The sequence below is a fragment of the Coffea arabica genome, chromosome 7e (genome assembly GCF_036785885.1).
Source record: "Coffea arabica cultivar ET-39 chromosome 7e, Coffea Arabica ET-39 HiFi, whole genome shotgun sequence".
NCBI classification, from domain to species: domain Eukaryota; kingdom Viridiplantae; phylum Streptophyta; class Magnoliopsida; order Gentianales; family Rubiaceae; genus Coffea; species Coffea arabica.
In genome coordinates, this window is record NC_092323.1 from 12,693,572 (window position 1) to 12,710,464 (window position 16,893).

The following is a 16,893-nucleotide window of genomic DNA, read 5'->3' on the forward strand; positions in this document are numbered from 1 at the left end:
TCCATTATATCTGTTCACTATCCTGTTCAGATGGTAACTTGGCCAGGAATTAATCTTCTTTTTCGTTAGGTCTCACTGAATTGAGATGGAAATCCAATTCATCATGCATGTTGCTTCTTAATTAAGTAGTGTACTTGGTGGTGGTGTCACCACTTTGTAGCTTTTTTTTTTTGCTAATTTCTTTCTTTTCTTCCTTCGTTTGTATTGTCTTGCCTCCTAGTTGTGGTTTTTTAGCATTACTTTCTTGTCTGTACTACTAGTTTGAGGTGTGCAAGCAACCAAATTTCTGGAGATCCACTGGTATAAAGTGTTATAAAATAATATTAGTGTGTGAGGTCTTTTGCATATGCCGTTAGAAGTTCCTCCCTATTTGTATTTTTATTGATCTTGTCCTTCCATTTAAGGTCGGCCTCTTTTGATCTTGTCCTCTTGCTCTTTTCGGATTTCTCTAAGGTCTCTAAAGGCTCTTCATTTTGTCTCCCTCCCTCTGACAACCAAACGCAGCGTACAGAATATAACTACTTTACTGATTGATGATAGAGGAAGAAAAATATAGAATTAATCAAATTATAAACATATATCTATTGCGTAGAGAAGAATAAAATCCAGAGAAGCACAAGACGATGAAATTTAATCTTTTTGGAGTTGCCTTTTCTTTATAGGTCCTTTTTTTTTTTTTTTTTCCTTTTCCTTCTGTGCAACGATAGTTTCCTGTTGACGACTGATTGATTCTGTATTTGTCCTGAGTTGGTTAGAGCACTAACACCGGTTTTCTAATTGGCTAAATTCTATTTTGGATGCTTAAACAATGGACGCACTTATACTTTAATCCTTAAACTTTATTTTTGAATATTTTACTCTATAAAATTTGAAGTTCATCTCATTTTAGTTCTTCAATTTTGAGCATCACTTGTCTACCATTTTGTTAGCTTTACCAATTCCATGGGACAGATTTTATACTTTAAAGGGTAAAATGTTCAAAACTTAAGGACTAAAGTTAATGAATTTCATTCTTTAGGAGATAAAATATCCAAAAATAAAGTTTAAAAACTAAAGTTCTATAGTTTAAAGGTCTAAAGTAGAATTTTGTCTTTCTTATAAATTCGTAAAGGGAATCCATGGCTAGCGCAAAGAAATTAAGCCACCAATAGATCAATAATTCCTTTAAACCATATGAATTTATAACATCTTTTTACAAAATGATTGGTGATTATTGCCAAGCCCTGATAATTGAGGAACATGGGATGTTGTTGGGCTCTAATACATATATATGACTTGATTACATACGAAATAACAATGACATATAACGTCTCATATATAAGAATAAGGGTTAAAATCCGTATGAATGTAGCATAATCTTCGAAAAATATAGCAATTTGCAGCCCCTCTTTTTAGTTTCATAACTTTCAAATATATTCCTACTAATCACATACTTTTTTATACACGTAATTTTGCCAAACAGGTTTTTTTGCATTGAATATCGTATTATATAACATGCAAAATCGTTGTTTTCACACAATCTTTTTGTACGTATTATATCCGCCCTTATTTTACTGACTATTGGTGCAATTTTTTTCCACGGGAATTGCAGATGCCCGATCTCCTCAGTTGTAGGGAAGCGCCAAAGTCTTCCAACAAGGCATCCAACGGCCAAACCTACCCTTCCTGAGTTCCTATGAAACTCACTGCTGGTAGTTGGTAACCAACATCTTCATCACATCTATCTTTCTTTTTCATCATCAAAATTTAACTAATCTTGTTCCCTTTCACCTTCTCTTCAAACTTTCAAAATCTCCCGACAACATAGTTAGTAACAGCCAACTAATTATCCTAGTTTTAGTATTTGTATGTACCATAAATATCTGCTGACTCTGTGTTTTTCAACTAAAGCATTCATTCTGTGGGAAACACCAAAATGCTCCACATTTTCAACAAAAGATTGCCTTCTCAGACAACAGAAGAAATTCGCCAAAATCTAGTCACTGGCAACAATAATGTTTCGAAAAATGGTCTCACAAAATCATTCTGGGGCCTTTGGCAGCGCTTCTTTGGAAGTAAATAAGCATTCGTCCCTCTGTACTTGTAAATTCCTCTTTGTTTTGCCATTTATTGTGTTGGATTTGAAGATAGTTTCTTCTGCTAAAACTTAGTAAACAAGAGAGCGTAGTTGATTAATCACTGCAATTAAAATTTGTAAATATGAATCTTTTGTTGTTTATTGGATTTTCTAGATTGCATTTGAGATGGGTTTTTTCTTGAAACTTTTTATAACAGAGACAATTGATGGGGGTTCGAGGACTGAAGAGGAAGCAAAGGTATACTCGTGGCTATATGCATTGGCTCAATCTGGGAAGGATTTGGTCTATGAATATGTGCAATCAACTGAAAGAGGTTAGACTTTTCTGCAAATTTGCTCTGTTTTTGCTAGAATATTCTTTGATTTAATCTTTCGGGTAATTTCAGAAACCTCCCTCGAGATTTCCAACGATTTCACTTAGCTTTCTTGAACTTTGAAAAATATCACTTACATCCCCTACTTATGACTTTTGATAACATTATCATTTTAAGATATATTATTTTTAAAAAAACTCATTTTTGGATAGAGAAATTATTTTCATTTTCAAATGTGCCCTTTGTTGTCTTGCTCTTTTTCCAAAATTAAAAGTATATTAAGAAAAGCTTGAAATCAATAAGCAAATAGTATGTACGCACAATTTTAGTAGGGTACAATATTATAGTAGGCACTTTAAGGTATGCATAATTTAATTTTTAAGAGTATATTTAAGGTATTTTCAAGCCAAATAATATTATTAATTTACTACAAAGTGTTTTGCAATCAACTTGAGAAGTTTTCAAATTGTTAGAATTTCTGAAAACTGGAAAAGAAAACATGTTTAAAATTATGTTTACAAACTCATTTGACATGCTTTCAATGACTAAAATCTCATTTGAGATGCTTTTACTAAAAAATGTTTGTGAATTTCTAAATTTCATATTTATTGTGCCAACTGATGACATGAAAAGTATTCAAAAATCTTTCAATCTTGTTAACAGTCTATAATTTTTAACTACAAAATCATATCGGCCAAGTTTCTAAAGTTTAAGGGATTAAAAAGACTAATTATGAAAACAAAAGAAGGTGCATAGAAAAGGGCAATATTGGAATGAAAACATATTCTCTATCCAAAAATTAGTTTCTTAATAATGTATTATAAAATGGGTTTATAATGTTATGAAAAGTTAAAAATAGGAGAGGCAAGTGATTTTTTTCAAAGTTCAAGGGTGTTAAGTGATAATTTTTACAAACTTCAGGGGAGGCTTCTGAAATTATCCCTTAACCTTTTGCAGTTAAAGTTGGACTTATTTGCCTACTTTTGATTATATCAATAACGATGGGAGGGATGATATAATTAAGATTAATCTTATTTACACTGCCAATATATTCCTCAACACCCTTGAATGCATGTCACTTAATTCCAATTTGAATTTATATATATATATATATATTTATATATTTTACATATATGGCATACATCAACTAGTGCTAGTATTTATACTATTAGTTAGTTGGTGTATAGAAAATTAACCCTAATTCAACTATACTAGCCCTAATTTCTGATTTGAATCCTCCCATGCCCTACCTACAGCTTACATACTACACTCAAACAATTTGACTGAAATAGAGCTAGGTGTAGACAGCAAGAGATTATATTGCAAATTTGCAATAGGTTTTACCAGTCTTATTTAACTTATTTTGACAAAATAAATAATTAGTGCCAACCCAAATAAGGGAAATATTTCTAACAATAACCACTTCCTTTCCAATGAACCCCTTAAAATGATAGTTAAGCTGATCTTTATTAAATGTCCTTGCTACAATTTCTTTTTTTTTTTGTGGATTTTAAATACAATATCTGGTAGACATTTGGTAGAATGCTAGTGCTTGTCAAGGAGCATTTGGTGCAGCATATAAGCCATTCTCATATTGGTTCAGGTTTGTCAGCTCATTTTCATCTATGGTTTACTGATATTCCTTAAGAATAACAAAGTATTCTAATAGTGATTTTGCACATTGCTTGGAAAATGGCTTGTTGTCATCAGTTTTTAGACTCAATTCACAAATTTTCTCTGCAGGTTTGAGCTTCAGGGAGGCTGAAAGGAGACTGAAGGAAACCGGGCCAAACATTCCAATTCACACTAAATTCCCCAGATGGTGGCATCTTCTTTGGAATGCCTTATTTCATCCATTCCACATCATCCTCATTGTTTTGTCAGTTTTATCTTACATTACTAGCGACGAACCAAACGGATGCATCATGCTTGTACTAGTCTTCATTAGTGTCTCCCTTCGATTTTACCAGGTATTGTCTAGTTTATTGGTTCAATTTTTCTATCGTAGTTATCATATTTTTCTTACATGCGAAACATGACACCTGAAGGTGTGTATTTGTGAATGTCAGGAATACAGTAGCTCAAAAGCGGCAATGAAGTTGTCTGAATTTCTAAGCTTCCCAGTAAAAGTTCAAAGGTGCGCTGGTAGAACAGTTCAGACAGAATTAGTTGTTCAAGTTGATCAAAAGAATGTTGTCCCAGGTGATATTATCATTTTTGAACCTGGGGACCTCTTTCCTGGTGACGTGAGGCTACTAACTTCAAAAAATCTGGTAGTGAGGTATAGGCTAAAGGTTCTCCTTATCATTGAGACTGAAATCAGCAGATTTTGTAGCGTAAATTCCGTCATTTAACTCGTGATACTTACTGCCTCATGAAACAGTCAGTCCTCACTGACAGGAGAATTTGGAGCTACAGAGAAAACAGCTGATATCAGAGAAGATTCAAGCACTCCGTTGCTGGATTTAAAGAATATATGCTTCATGGTTAGTCCACAATATTTCTTGCTCTATTGTCTGCATGATGTTATAGTATGTATGTTGCCATATAGTTGTTGGAGTATATAAGCTATTTTGGACACGGGACCGGGGTCTACTTCTTGAGGAACAGATTTAAATGGGTGGAGTATATAAGCATTTTTTCATTTTTCTCTAGCTGGTGAGTGGCAACATAGAACATTATAAAGGGGTGGTTAATTCTCTACTTCATTGTGCCTTCAGTGGTATTAGTTGATAGCTAATAACAAAAGAATTGATATAGATTTATTTTGCTTGTGTGGCCAGTTCTTAACAAAGTAGCTGAGGAGAGTATGGGTTCCTCTTTTTGTCTTAGGGAACAACTGTAGTATCAGGGATTGGAACTGGTCTGGTTGTCTCCACTGGATCCAAGACTTATATGAGCACAATTTTTTCAACTACAGGGAAGCTGAAGCAACCAGACGGCTTTGAGAGAGGCATCCGACACATCTCCTATATACTCATTAGCCTCATGCTTATAGTGGTCAGCATAATAATCCTCATTGATTGTTATTCATCAGGTGAACCAAGTGAGAGCATACTGTTTGGTATGTCAGTTGCTAGTGCACTCACTCCTCAGATGCTTCCGCTCATCATTAACACTAGTCTTGCTAAAGGTGCACTTGCTATGGCCAGAGATAGATGCATAGTCAAAAGCTTAAGAGCTATACGAGACATGGGATCCATGTAAGATGAATTTACTTCAGCATTGTCTGTGAAATGTCAGTGCTCAGACTTGATAAGCACAGAACTTGTTGAGTTGTTTATCGCAACTACTGTTGACTTCCATTTTGCATAACAGACTGTAACGTTTATACCTTTCTCCACATCTTAAGTCGCCCACATCAATTTTATGATGCAGATGATTGTATGAAAACACATGGCTGTTCTATTATTGACTGCTTTACTCTCTATTGTAGGGACATTATATGCATTGACAAAACTGGTACTCTTACCAAGAATACTGCAATCATGATCAATTACTTTGACAGCTGGGGCTTGCAAAAAGAGAAGGTCCTAAGACTTGCTTTCCTAAATGCTTTCTTCAAAACACAACAGAGGTATCCTTTGGATGATGCCATAATGGCACATGTATATACAAGTGGTTTCAGGTTTCAGCCATCTGAATGGAGTAAGGTAGATGAGATTCCTTTTGATTTTACGCGTAGAAGGATATCCGTTATTTTGGAAACAAGAATGACTGAAAATTGTGTGAGCAACTACTTTACTGACAGAATTGTGATAACTAAAGGAGCACTGGAGGAAGTGATAAAAGTTTGTTCCTTTATCGAGCATGTTGATAGTGGTGATACTTTGGCATTCTCCACTGAGGCCTATCAAAGGATCTTAAATATGGCAGAAGAACTAAGTAGTCAAGGATTAAGGCTTCTGGCTGTAGCAGTCAAAAGGCTTCAGATGGTGTGTGCATAACTCTTTTCATTGGTTCTGATATCTGTGCTTCTTGTTTGTTTTCATTCGATAAACTCCTCTGATTCTTCCCAGTCTATCATTCATAGATAGTTTACACTTTTATGCAATTTTTTTATTGCTTCTTACTGATTTGTCATTGGCATGGAGGAAAGTAGTTAACTTTTCTTCACTTAATCTAAGAACAGCACGCAAGCTTCGATCATGCGTTGTTTCTTACGCAATTTGCCTTGCCTTCAGCACAAAGTCTCTTCTTTACTCAAGTATATGGAAATTCAGACATGAAAACTTATCCACATTTGTGAAATTCTATTTTGTTGACCACTATTCTGGTTCAAAAGTAGCTCTCTCTCTCTCTCTCTCTCTCTCTCTGTTCAGGAGATAGGATCCAATTACAGTTAAATGTTTGTGTTTCTGGTGTGCAACATTTGGTACGATGTTTGAATAAAATAGACCATGCATATATGACTGTACCTTACAGTTTTGTACCAAATAATGCTAATCAGTGAAATGCTAGATATTGGTCTAATATCGCTCATAAAACTACAAGCAAGATCAAAGTTTTGGTTTAAATATATAAAGCATTAACTGCACGAATTACGTTTGATATTTTAGTCAACCTTGTATCTACTTCCAACAGCTATTGTCTTTCTTTCAGATAACAGATAGCAGAAGCATGGTTTATGATGAACACATCGAATCTGACATGGTTTTCTTAGGCCTCATAACTTTTTTTGACCCACCAAAGGATTCAGCAAAGCAAGCTTTGTGGAACCTAGCTGAAAAGGGAGTAAAAGCAAAGGTATTAACAGGGGATGCGCTATCCCTCGCAATAAGGGTTTGCAAAGAAGTTGGGATTAGAACCACTCATGTTACTACAGGCCCTGAACTTGAGTTACTTGACAATGACTCTTTCCATGAGAATGTGAAAAGAGCAACAGTTTTGGCTAAGCTCACCCCAACTCAGAAACTTCGAGTGGTGCAATCTTTGCAGACAGGGGGCAACCATATTGTAGGGTTCCTGGGAGATGGAGTAAATGACTCGCTTGCATTGGATGCCGCCAACGTCGGTATCTCTGTTGATTCAGGCGCATCAATTGCAAAGGAATCTTCTGATATTATCTTACTTGAAAAGGATCTTAATGTTCTGGTGGCTGGTGTGGAGCAAGGTCGGCTTACATTTGGGAACACAATGAAGTACGTCAGAATATCAGTAATTGCCAATCTGGGAAGTATTGTTTCAATTCTCATTGCAACCATATTTTTTGGGTTTGAACCATTGACACCAAACCAACTACTTGTGCAGAGCTTCTTATATAGTTTGGGCCAAATTGTAATCCCATGGGACAATATAGAAGACGATTATGTCAAGATTCCACAAAGATGGTCTCTCAGAGGCTTAACCATGTTTACATTGTGGAATGGTCCTGTTTGTTCTATATGTGATTTAGTAGCTCTCCTGTTCCTTTGGTTTTATTATAAGAAGAAATCATCTGTAGCAAACAATTTCATCCATTCTGCTTTGTTCGTTGAAGGACTTCTAATGCAGACCTTAATCATCCACTTGATTCGGACAGACAAGATTCCGTTCATCCAAGAGGTGGCTTCCTGGCCTGTTATATGTTCCACAGTTCTGATTTCTGCAGTAGGCATTGCAATTCCTTACACACCTCTGGGAACAGTACTTGGACTGGTTTCACTACCACTATCATACTTTGGCTTCCTAGTTGTTCTCTTTTTAGGATATTTTATTTTCGGACAAATTGTTAAGCGAGCTTATATTATGGTGTACGAGAAGTGGCTTTAGACAGCAGATTCAGCCAAACAGGCGGTATTCTAACATCACAAATAGTTGAAAGAAACTTAAAAGCATGCATTTTCATTTTGTATTCCAGTGTATTACAAAATTTAGCTACAATGTTGTAACAAGACTATTCCCCTTGTTGATGGGGGTTTTGGAACATTCTTTTTCCAGCATCACCTTCAAATAATAAAAAAACATTAGAGTGTGATGCTTGTGCCTGAGCAGAACAGGCAAAGAATAAGCTACTTTCAGATTTTGTCACTGATTTTTGTGCCATAACAGAAGTTTTAACACCATCTCTCACAACAAATGATGTTGAAAGAAGCAGCAGCACACCAATACAAGCAACAGGATTATGTTTGAAATTTGCCTGCTTGACGTACAACCTGCAAAAGTAATGTTTTATGATGTAGGCAGACAATTTGAATGAACATAGAAAAACCAGTTTAGCTGACGCATTTGATAGCATCAACTTCACTCATTTAAGGATTTGTTCAATACGGAACGGGCAATGCCTAGTACTATGTGCATCCCCAATACCGAAACCGAGTCAGATGGTAGTGACTTTGAGACACTAATGAATAAATTTCATAAAATTGTTGCAGTTTGATCAAATCCTAGAAGAGATAAATAATACGTGGAGATCTTACCCAGCTGTAGTTGAAGATAGTTGTTGCGGATGTTCCACTCAAAATCCCAGTGCATCCTGTCATTTTTGAGTGTCCAATAAGCCCACCCAAAGGAAGCTGCATTATACACCTCTAACTGGGCTGTGCCAAAATTTTGATAATCTGTTTGGGTTCCAGTGGTCTGATTCCACTCATTCACCCACTCACCTAAAATCAGTTTATTACTGAGTGTCATGATTCTGCATCTTAAACTCCTAACAAGGTTCAGTTATAATAGTTAAGCTGATTGATACTGGTTCTTGTTACAACTACTCAAAAAATGTTCAAGTTAATAAAGTTATCAACTCTTGCTAAGCTAAAACACTCATTTCTTATAAGGTACTACAAATTGAGAGTCTAGACCAATTGCAATAGGCTATTCCAAAGAAAAAAGTGGACAAGCCGGTATAGTTGCTTACCTACAAAAACAAGTGGACCATTGGCACTGTTTAGAGCTTGTATTTGGGATTCTCTGCTCTTGTATATGAATTCAATATTGGCCAGTGTACTCATGTTAGAAAAGGATGGGTCAAACATATTGTAGTAGTGCAAATCAACTACTGTGTTTATTGAGCCTAAGTTAGCTTGATAGAGTTCAAATGGATCTGCATCTCCAATTCTCTGGCAGAATATCACATACGCACTGGACGAGTATTTACGAACAATCTGATATCCCTGCTCGTAAAATGAAACAAGGACATCCAATGGAACTGTGGCAGCCCATGGCTCATTTAGAAGTTCAATTCCCAGCAAGGAAGGATGCTGGGCATATCTGCAGGCATCAAAGTTAATTACTTTACTATTTCCTTGTATTGTTTTAGATAAAGTAATAAATCAAATGTACAAACACAAAGCTAGATGGATGAGGTAGACAGCAAAGTATAAATTTGCGCAACCATCAAATTGTCATCAGACAGAAATAAGCTCTACATGTTGAACGGAAGTGGTTGGCCAATGAAGAGAGTTAGAGACATGAGAAAAAAATTACTGTCTATCTCTAATCATACGCTCTTAATCTTCTGTAATAGAAATATTTAACAGAAATCTAGAGTTTACTTGCTCCATGGACCAATTTTGAACAAGCAAGCATTCCATGGAGAGGGAGGTGAAGTAAGACCGAACTAAATTTGTACAATCATCAATCTATTAGGACATAAGATGTACGAGTAACAATAACATGTAGACTCTAGTTTTGGTTTCAACTCTGTTAAAAACAACTATGAACTGCAAAGTGAATTAATTCTACCAATTGATAACTGAAGGAGGAAACAAGAAGCTGTATGTGGCCTGAGCTTACCTGGAAGCGAGGAATTCAATGACATCCAATGTTTGTAAGATGAAATCTGGAGACGACCACCCTGTTGTACCATCCCTACTGGCACTATGTTCCATTCCATTTTGTGAGCCTGGAGCGGCATGAAGGTCTATTATGCACTTTATGCTGTAGGCTCTGTCAGAAAAAGGATTTTGGTTGTATGAAAATGGTAAATCTGAATGTGCCTATATATTGAAACAAAAAGGGAAAACATACGACGTACAGAGCCCATGAAAATGCATTATCGAGAGCTTCCAAGCTGCCATCAATGAAAGGAGCTGGAGGATTGGGATCAAAAGCTATCCACCAACCAACTGGTATTCTAACAGTATTTATCCCATTTCTGTACAGAAAGTCAAAATCTTCGATGGTGATGAATGTGTTTCTGTGCTTCTGGAATGACCATTTCATGTAAGATCAGAAAAGGGGAAGTCTTTGACCAGAAAATATTTGTTCCATTAATAGCATTGGCGCTCTTAATGAAGCACTTTGAATACAGGATATATGGACAATCAAATAAGTAATAAAGCAAATAAGAAGAGGAAGACAAACTTGTTGTAGGACACCGTGTTCCCATCCATTCCTGAATTAGATTTCAGAATGTCATGCAAGTGCCTCCTATATAATAATGACATTGTAATACCAAAGACAGTTTTATGTGCTATTCACCATAAGAAGTGGGAATTGCGAAGTACGTCAGAATATGTGCAAACATTTTCTGCAGATGAAGGATTTAATGCAGTTTCACCTCTTTAAGACAAAAATATTCATTTATGGAGATCATCCCATAATTTGACATCTTGCACCAATCAAGACAACATAACTAAAGGCGACAGAAAAAAGATTTATATAACACATAGGATCTCTAACTGATGATGGTTTCCTTATCAAACCAGGAAAAAGATTGTTACCTTAAGAACCTCTTTTCCCTTATTGTACCCATATCCATTAGCAAGCTGGTAATCACCATGCAGGTTATTTGCTGTTATGGTCATCTCGAATGTGGCAGCATTATCATCCCAACCAGGTGTTCCAGGATAGTCTGCTGTGAGCTGGTTCGAGTTTGAAGCCTAAACAAATGTAGCACAAAACTCTCACACTTTCCCTGTTATATTCACTCACTAATACAGAGCTATTTGATCACTGAAATAGACTGAAAACTCTATTTGTCAGTATTGGTGATTCACCAGTAACATTTCTGAAGAACAAAGAAAGAAACAACAACTTGTATAGAACATAAAAAGAAATAAAGCAAGAACTCGAAAATGCCAATCTCCTTGGTCAAAATGTTGGTACCATCCTAAGATGCTCTATATGGTGTTAAATCATTTGAATACTTTTCTCCAAGCATGGAAAACAGAGCAAATACAAACTTATATAGCTATCTTGACCATCTTTATCACTTTCCTCAGGTTAATGATTTCCAAAATTGTTTCCTATAGTCATAATTGAATCATCATCTCTAGTAGTTATTGCCAAAACTTCTACACAAAATCTTCTTTTGTTTACTTTTTGCCCAAAATTAAACAATTAACAACAAAATTTGAATGATTACGAAAGTCAAGTACTATGGTTCAAGATGGAAAACAAGCTTTGCATTGGAAATATTAATCCGTCTAAATCAGTAATTAAAAACATTTGACAACCAAATGGCCGATTTTGGATAGAGAAGTTTAAGAAAAAAAAAAAAAGAACCTGGAGATAAGTTCCACTTTTAAGTTTAATGTGAATCCTATTCTCCTTGTTTCTCTCAAGGTAAAAGGTTTCTGTAGCAGAAGCTGATTCTGCACTGGCAGTCACCACACTTCCACTGCCATTGCAAGTCAGAAATTGGCCTTGAGAAGTACGAAACTGAAAGATTGATTCAGAGACTCTCCATAACTGCTCAGAAAGAAATCATCTTGTCAAATAATCAGAAATTTGCAAATCCAGATTTTTATGGCATATCAGAACTTTATTGTTTGGGGTACATAAAAACTGCACATTAAGCAGAAGCATCACTACTGCAAGTTTCGTACTGGACGAGTAAGAAAAAGCCACTTTGTTTAGTAACTGGTATAAAATAATTCACTGCCTCATGATCTCAGAGGAAAGACGTTTGCAAATGGATATGGAAGGAGACGCAGAAAAGTAAAATTTCCTGAGCATGACTATAAATGTGATCAACCTAACTATGAAAAATGTATTCCTGCTGCTAAAGAAAACACAATTCAGACAGGGAAAAACCTTTAAAGCAATAATGCAAATGGGATTTATCAAATTACTAAAATACCAACTGGGAAACTTCATAAACTCTCAAACTTGGTTACAATGAAATCAATCAGCTTATTGAGGGGGATAATTTCAAGAAGACAGGAAATCAAGCTTCAAAAAACTAAATTAGTCCTCTCACCCTGAAAGTTTCCCATGATAAAGGAGTATCTCTATCAACTGTAACATTCATCCCACCTCCATTATCAGCTGAGACATACTTCTGCAACATCACGGACTTTAATTGCACCTCTGTTCCATCCTACATTGCAATCAACACATACTAAATTAGTAATTCCAATAAAGAAACTAACTACAAACACAGTGAGAGTAATAAATAAACCAAATATCAAACAGAATAACTTACAAGCATTTCTCCATTGGGAATTCCGTCAAAAAGAGAAGGCTTTATCCACCCTTCTATTACTAACCAACCACCCAAGTTCACTCCTCTTACTTTTGAATCTTCATGCAGTCCCTCCACTTGATTTACAAAATTATTACAAAATTAACAACGAAAAAAAAGAAAACCATCCACTAAGTTGTTGAAATTGTATAATTTCTACAATTCATCTACATAAAATTCTCAAAACGAAATTGTTAAAGCACGGCAAACCTGAGCATGCAACGCAGAAAAGCAGCCAACAAGAAAGAAGAAATGCAATGGCTCTTTTGCAGAAAGCAAGTCCCATGAAAATGCGGCAAGAATCAGACACTATCGTCGAAGATTTTCGAAGAATCCATCTTCAGCAGAAAGCGTGTAGAAGCCAAATAAAGAGAAAAAGAGAAAAGATTACTTTTGAAGAAGGTGGAGAATCTCAACAATACCTTCCTTATCACTCAATTAATTCCATAACTTAGTTTGCAGACAACCATAAAATGATAAAAGACTAGGATCTAACTTGGGTTTTCAATATTTAATTGCATTATTAAGAACTTTCCGAACAATCCTTTGATCAGACGGGACAAGAAAAGAACACATTTACATTCTCCAGTCAGAGAAAGAAATGTAGAAATAGAACTGGAAGAGAAGTGTGAATATGTAACGAGGCAAAGGGATAGAGAACAGGCGAAAAGGGAGAATAAAAAAGGTGGTAACTTTGCTTGAAGATTTGGCTTTTGTTTCGAAATCTCTTGATTCTTGATTGGCTTAGAAACAAGAGGTTACTAAGTAGCAAAAAAATTGTTCAGAAAGCAAGCAATTTTTTCTGCTAACAATTTTTGACCTTTTTCTGTGGGTTTACTATAGCTGGCGAGTACTGGTATAACAGAGTTGGGAAAAGCCAAAAGGGATACATCTGTGTAGCTTGTATTCCTCATTCAGCAACTTCAAATATCACTGCATGGCTTCCACTCTGCTTTGTGCTCGAGCTCTAAAGACTAAAGAGTGATAGATTCTACTATTTTTCAATTGAGAATGACTTCGCCAACTTGCAAATAAAAATGTGCTCCTGCCCTGCACCCACCGTTTTCTCTTTTTTTTTTCTAATTTTTTTTTCGCTTGCTGGAATTTTGCATTATGATCTTGCTAAGAATAGATGAACTAGTGAAATATCAATATAAGCAGGATTCTTCAAAAGGCACCGGATGGAAAAAAAAGTGCACAAGTAAGAATTCTTCCATCTTACTCCCTTGTGACTTTTGTTGATTAAATTGAATTTTCAATGCTAAAGTATCATGTTGGTGGATAACAATATCATAATTCTTTTATGAGTTAACCTTGGCCTTGTCATTATGCTCTTTAAGACACAGAATAAAAAAAATAACATGAACATAAGTAATAAAATTCAAGAACAATATAACAAATGTTTCCTCAAATTCACTCTGCATTGATTCACCTTGGCCTTGTCATATTTTTTAGTCACTTCATAAACATCATATTTTAGTTCTTTTTTGTTTCCTGAAAATTCAATAATTATTAATTGATTAATTTGACACAGGTTTCTCTCGAATTCTCGAAGAAACACCAATTATGCTGCAATCTGCATTAAATAATTCGCCAATTTTTATGTTTATCTGGCCTCTCCAAATTCAATTGGAGCACAGTTTTTTCCCTAAAGGATTATGACTAAAAGCCAAGAGGAGATAATGTATTTTACCGAGCTTTCCTTTCACATCCAGTTGTATGTCTCAATAAGAAGCAAAACATAAAATCATCCAAATCTTTGCAGTACAGATAACGATACTATGAACAAGACAACTTTTTTTTTCTTTTGATAGATGCCCTATCGTGAACAAGACTTTGGTTTTATGGGTTGATAAATGCCCATGAAAATGAAAGGTAGGCATTTCTAGTGACCCAATCTTCCTCTCAAATTTTTAAATAATTTGATGTATATGCTGCACAAAATTCTTCTGGCAACCATCACACTTGCGTTACCTCTCCATTTAAATAATTTTTTTCCAACAATTATACATGGATGTATGCCCAACAATCTTAACTATTTGGGAGAATTGTACTAATTTCCCTCACTTATTGTTGATGTGAAAATTTAGTCCTTCAAAAAAAAAAAGATTAATTTTAATCCCTAACAATATAAAAATGATTACATTTGGTCCAATTTCATTTTTTCGAGCAAAATTTGGCCGGAACAAATCGCGCTTACATCACACGCCCAATTTTTAAAGGGTAAAATTGGCAAACCACCTCACTATTGACCAGAAATGTAAGGGACTAACGGCGCAAAACTTAGTTAAGCATTCACTAATAATTACAAAATCTAACCCCCCCCCCCCCCCAATTACCTGTTATTCATCTCAACCCAAAACAAAACCTAATAGCAAACTTCTAGCGGCGGATTGAAGTTTATCCAAAGGAAATTGGTGATTGAATACCTACTATTAGAGAAAAGCCCAACTGTAATTTACCATTAACCAGCAATTCAATGTTCATAAAAGTGGGGCAGAATTGCACCAATCGTTGGAGAAAGATGTTATTACTATGTCATTTGCCCCAAAGGATGAACACGAAACTCAGATACAATTTGCACTTGAAAGGGGGATTCCTGCTCATTTTGTCATTGGACCCAGAGAGGTTGACATTTCCAGATAATGCTTATGATGTGATTCACTGTGCAAGATTTAGGTTTCACAGCGATGCAAATGGTAGGAAAATGTTTTATAAAGTTTTAATACCTTGATCTATATTATTTTGGCTAAGATCAAGTAATCATGTGATTGAGTGACAGGTGGAAAACTTTTGATGGAGCTAAATAGGATTCTTAGGCCCCCGCGTGAATGGTCCAGCGGTAGCGCCTCTTACCGGTGACCCTTGAGGTCCCAAGTTCGAGTCTCCGCTCTGCTGGATTCCTCCGCGCATTTATCGTGTTCGGGTCGGGTTGGGGCGCCGGGCTCGGACCGCAGGGGATTAGTCGGGCCCCGTAAAAATTGACCCGAACACCCTGTGTCGAAAAAAAAAAAAAAATAATAGGATTCTTAGGCCAGGAGGATATTTTATATGGTCTGCTACACCAGTTTACGGAAATGAAGATAGAGATGAGATCAGAATGTTTGGAAAGGCTTTGATGCCACGCCGTGCGCGAGGCGCCCATTCGACTGGTATAGCAGGAGAACAGCCCGTCATTAATTGGGCCGATCTTTTCCCGTCCATCATTTAGCATGACTATAGGACGCATTCCTATCTGCAAGCAATGCTCGTTGGGTGGCCCGTTGGCCCAATAGTAAAACAATGGTTCCCCAAACAAAGTAAAAATGAAAAAAAAAAAAGAAAAAGAAAAAGAAATAGTGGCATAAGATATTTAGTTTCGTGAGGCCCTGTGTGCTGGCTGAAAGTTGACAATTGTGCTGTCAAATTCGGTTTTTTACTCGCATGTAAAGACAGTTTTTGACCAAAAAAAGAAAAGAAAAGACAGTTTTAATATAACCAAGTTGGTGAAATGATTGGGCTGATTTGAGTGTTATATGTTCAATGTGCACGAACCTGGAGGGAATTATTCAATTATATGTTCTCTTTAGACTTTTAGCACAAATTGACGGCTCTCAGGGGCAGACACAAAAAGATAAAAAGATTTTGATCAGGGTGTGAATGGGAGAAAAGATGGAGACAATAACAAGGACGTCCCATTGCATACATTTATAAAAATTAGATACAATGAAATGAAACTAAAAGTCTGTTCCCTTCGTAAGCATGGGGACTTTACAGTTTTAGCATTGCACAAAAGTTAAAACCATAAATATTCACTCCGTGAATCCTGAATCCAATGAGGGTATGCATTTGCCTAAAAATATGTCACAGGGCATTCTGTATTGATGGTAATTTCAAAGCTCGTGATCTATTGATTTGAGCTTATGATAAAGAACTTAAACTTTCGCTTCAAAACTAATTAACGATGAGTGGAGTAACCCCAAGATGTTATTAACGTTGTTGAAAATTCTTAGAATATCAAATGTCTATCTCTGATACCATGACGAAGAATTTCAATTTCATTTTTCAAATTACTTGGCAATGACCGGAGTAACTCAAAATTTTTGTTAATATGATTGAAAATTATTAAAATATCA

The 16,893-nt window shown here is 35.8% G+C and overlaps 2 protein-coding genes across 6 annotated transcripts; one reads left to right on the plus strand and one right to left on the minus strand.

Moving 5' to 3' along the window:
- Positions 1-1,610: 1,610 nt before the first annotated feature.
- Positions 1,611-8,347, plus strand: LOC113702412 (uncharacterized). Of its 4 annotated transcripts, none has more exons than XM_072059722.1 (9): positions 1,611-1,698; positions 2,275-2,391; positions 3,922-3,994; positions 4,135-4,361; positions 4,461-4,672; positions 4,775-4,877; positions 5,224-5,594; positions 5,828-6,326; positions 6,994-8,347. In XM_072059722.1, exons 2-9 carry the CDS (start codon positions 2,284-2,286, stop codon positions 8,140-8,142), a joined length of 2,742 nt encoding a protein of 913 aa, XP_071915823.1. In that variant the 5' UTR covers positions 1,611-1,698; positions 2,275-2,283; the 3' UTR covers positions 8,143-8,347. The 4 variants fall into 4 exon arrangements, with proteins under 4 accessions (XP_071915823.1, XP_027079415.2, XP_071915822.1 ...); XM_027223614.2 differs by lacking the exons at positions 1,611-1,698; positions 3,922-3,994 and adding an exon at positions 1,763-2,054 and having other exon boundaries at positions 5,224-5,344; positions 5,429-5,594; XM_027223615.2 differs by lacking the exon at positions 1,611-1,698 and adding an exon at positions 1,913-2,082.
- LOC113702413 (probable glucan 1,3-beta-glucosidase A) lies at positions 8,188-13,759 on the minus strand. 2 transcript variants are annotated; one of them, XM_027223616.2, is made up of 10 exons: positions 12,989-13,759; positions 12,740-12,855; positions 12,515-12,634; positions 11,818-12,003; positions 11,034-11,192; positions 10,346-10,515; positions 10,105-10,257; positions 9,227-9,579; positions 8,790-8,975; positions 8,188-8,525 (listed from the first exon to the last, which is right to left on the minus strand). In XM_027223616.2, exons 1-10 carry the CDS (start codon positions 13,062-13,064, stop codon positions 8,440-8,442), a joined length of 1,605 nt encoding a protein of 534 aa, XP_027079417.1. In that variant the 5' UTR covers positions 13,065-13,759; the 3' UTR covers positions 8,188-8,439. The 2 variants fall into 2 exon arrangements, with proteins under 2 accessions (XP_027079417.1, XP_027079418.1); XM_027223617.2 differs by lacking the exon at positions 11,818-12,003 and having other exon boundaries at positions 12,989-13,757.
- Between the last annotated feature and the right edge of the window lie 3,134 nt (positions 13,760-16,893).

Coding starts and splice junctions, on each gene's coding strand:
- LOC113702413 (XM_027223616.2), bottom strand. CDS start 13,064: ATGGGACTTGCTTTCTGCAAAAGAGCCATTGCATTTCTTCTTTCTTGT. Junction 12,856..12,988: donor TTTCTGCGTTGCATGCTCAG/GTTTGCCGTGCT, acceptor TTGTAAATCAAG/TGGAGGGACTGCATGAAGAT. Junction 12,004..12,514: donor TATCATGGGAAACTTTCAGG/GTGAGAGGACTA, acceptor CTTTCTGAGCAG/TTATGGAGAGTCTCTGAATC.
- LOC113702412 (XM_072059721.1), top strand. CDS start 1,916: ATGCTCCACATTTTCAACAAAAGATTGCCTTCTCAGACAACAGAAGAA. Junction 4,362..4,460: donor TCTCCCTTCGATTTTACCAG/GTATTGTCTAGT, acceptor TGTGAATGTCAG/GAATACAGTAGCTCAAAAGC. Junction 4,673..4,774: donor TCAAAAAATCTGGTAGTGAG/GTATAGGCTAAA, acceptor CTCATGAAACAG/TCAGTCCTCACTGACAGGAG.